This window comes from Saccopteryx bilineata, chromosome 1 (assembly GCF_036850765.1).
Source record: "Saccopteryx bilineata isolate mSacBil1 chromosome 1, mSacBil1_pri_phased_curated, whole genome shotgun sequence".
Taxonomy (NCBI): Eukaryota; Metazoa; Chordata; class Mammalia; order Chiroptera; family Emballonuridae; genus Saccopteryx; species Saccopteryx bilineata.
This window is the reverse complement of record NC_089490.1, coordinates 254,786,672-254,788,845: the sequence shown is the minus strand read 5'-3', so window position 1 is coordinate 254,788,845 and position 2,174 is coordinate 254,786,672. Positions and strand designations below refer to the sequence as shown.

At 52.6% G+C, this 2,174-nt stretch overlaps 1 protein-coding gene across 1 annotated transcript; it reads left to right on the top strand.

Annotated features, from left to right (window-relative positions):
* The first annotated feature begins 256 nt into the window (after window positions 1-256).
* On the top strand, window positions 257-1,387 carry ACTBL2 (actin beta like 2). The gene has a single exon (XM_066253566.1). The coding sequence runs from the start codon at window positions 257-259 to the stop codon at window positions 1,385-1,387; it is 1,131 nt and encodes a 376-aa protein (XP_066109663.1).
* Window positions 1,388-2,174: the final 787 nt, after the last annotated feature.

Here is a 2,174-nt window from a genome sequence, read left to right as displayed (position 1 = left end):
TCTCTGTATGAGAAAGGTCGCCGAAGGATTTATGGAATCACCATCATCATCATTAACACCTCAAAGGCAACGCTGCCCAGAAATTCTGAGCAGGGGCGGGAACAGACGTCGTAGGGGCGGCCGTACCTTTAAATCCCGGGCACCCCGGCTCAGATTCCCCGTTTGCAGACTGCTCTTTCTCTCACACACACCAGCATCCGGCAGTCACTCTGCGCTTCACGTCTGTCCACCTGTCTGGAAGAGTCTGGCCAGCGCCATGACGGATGACGAGCTGTCCGCCTTGGTGGTGGATAATGGCTCAGGAGTGTGCAAGGCAGGCTTTGGTGGTGATGACGCCCCCCGGGCTGTGTTCCCCTCCATGGTGGGGCGTCCCCGGCACCAGGGGGTCATGGTGGGCATGGGCCAGAAGGACTGCTACGTGGGCGATGAGGCCCAGAGCAAGAGGGGCATCCTGACCCTCAAGTACCCCATTGAGCACGGGGTGGTCACCAACTGGGACGACATGGAGAAGATCTGGCACCACACCTTCTACAATGAGCTCCGTGTGGCACCCGACGAGCATCCTATCCTCCTCACAGAGGCCCCCCTGAACCCCAAGATCAACCGTGAGAAGATGACCCAGATTATGTTCGAGGCCTTCAACACCCCGGCCATGTACGTGGCCATTCAGGCTGTGCTGTCCCTCTACGCCTCTGGGCGAACCACGGGCATCGTGATGGACTCTGGGGACGGGGTCACCCACACTGTGCCCATCTATGAGGGGTATGCCCTGCCCCACGCCATCCTGCGTCTGGACCTGGCTGGCCGGGACCTGACAGATTACCTCATGAAGATCCTCACAGAGCGCGGCTACAACTTCACCACCACCGCCGAGCGGGAGATCGTCCGCGATGTCAAGGAGAAGCTGTGTTACGTGGCCCTGGACTTCGAGCAGGAAATGGTCAGTGCTGCTGCGTCCTCCTCGCTGGAGAGGAGCTATGAGCTTCCTGACGGGCAGATGATCACCATCGGGAACGAACGCTTCCGATGCCCAGAGGCCATTTTCCAGCCTGCTTTCTTGGGCATTGAGTCCAGGGGGATCCACGAGACAGCCTTCAACTCCATCATGAAGTGCGACGTGGACATCCGCAAGGACCTGTACGCCAACACGGTGCTGTCGGGGGGCAGCACCATGTACCCAGGCATCGCGGACCGGATGCAGAAGGAGGTCGCCACCCTGGCCCCCGGCTCCATGAAAATCAAGATCATTGCCCCCCCGGAGCGGAAGTACTCGGTGTGGATCGGGGGCTCCATCCTGGCCTCACTGTCCACCTTCCAGCAGATGTGGATCAGCAAGCAGGAGTACGACGAGGCCGGCCCCCCCATCGTGCACAGGAAGTGCTTCTGAACGAGCTTCCACACGTGTGGGTCACTTTTCCCCTCTCCCTGGCCATCGCCATGGCAATGCCTTTAATCCACTGTCAGTTAAGTTGAGGTATCCGTTCACTCTCCATCCAAGTCTGTGGGGTCCCTGCCCGGCCGACCACTTCTCAACCTCTACCAACTTCAGAATTCAAGGAAAACAAGCGGTGAGCCGTGGAATCATGAGACACGTTCTTTCAGAAGGCAGAGCTAGACTCTCTGAGCCTGATAAATTTGTTCTTACAGAACATATGTGACCAGAGCAGGCTCTTCACCCCTGTAAAAAAACGTGCTTTGCTAACTAGTATTTTTGTTCTATTTTGCTTCTTTGTATAAAGATAGTGAATTGTACGGGTCAATCACATCTATCGACACATAAGCACCAGGGAAATGAAGTATCTTAAAATATACTGATAAATCTGGTCACTGTTTGAGTGGCTCCATATTTTACATATTTTTCTTATTAAACAAGCCCAATGAAACAGCAAGATCCCATTAATGTTTCTAAATCAACTAAATTTTCGGATCAGACACATAGTTTAATGTCTTACTTATTGAATGTCATTCTGCTTATCAGGCGCAAAACTATAGGTAATGCCTAACTTTCCAAATAGAGAGATATTGTCATATCAAATTGAGGTCAGTATGCTACAGTGTGACAAGAATAATTGTATTTCAATTTCCTAGCATGAGAGCACATGTCTTGAGTAATTTCTATGGAGCATGATTTCAAATATTTCTCTTAGCAAGAATTTCACTGCGAGAACAATGTA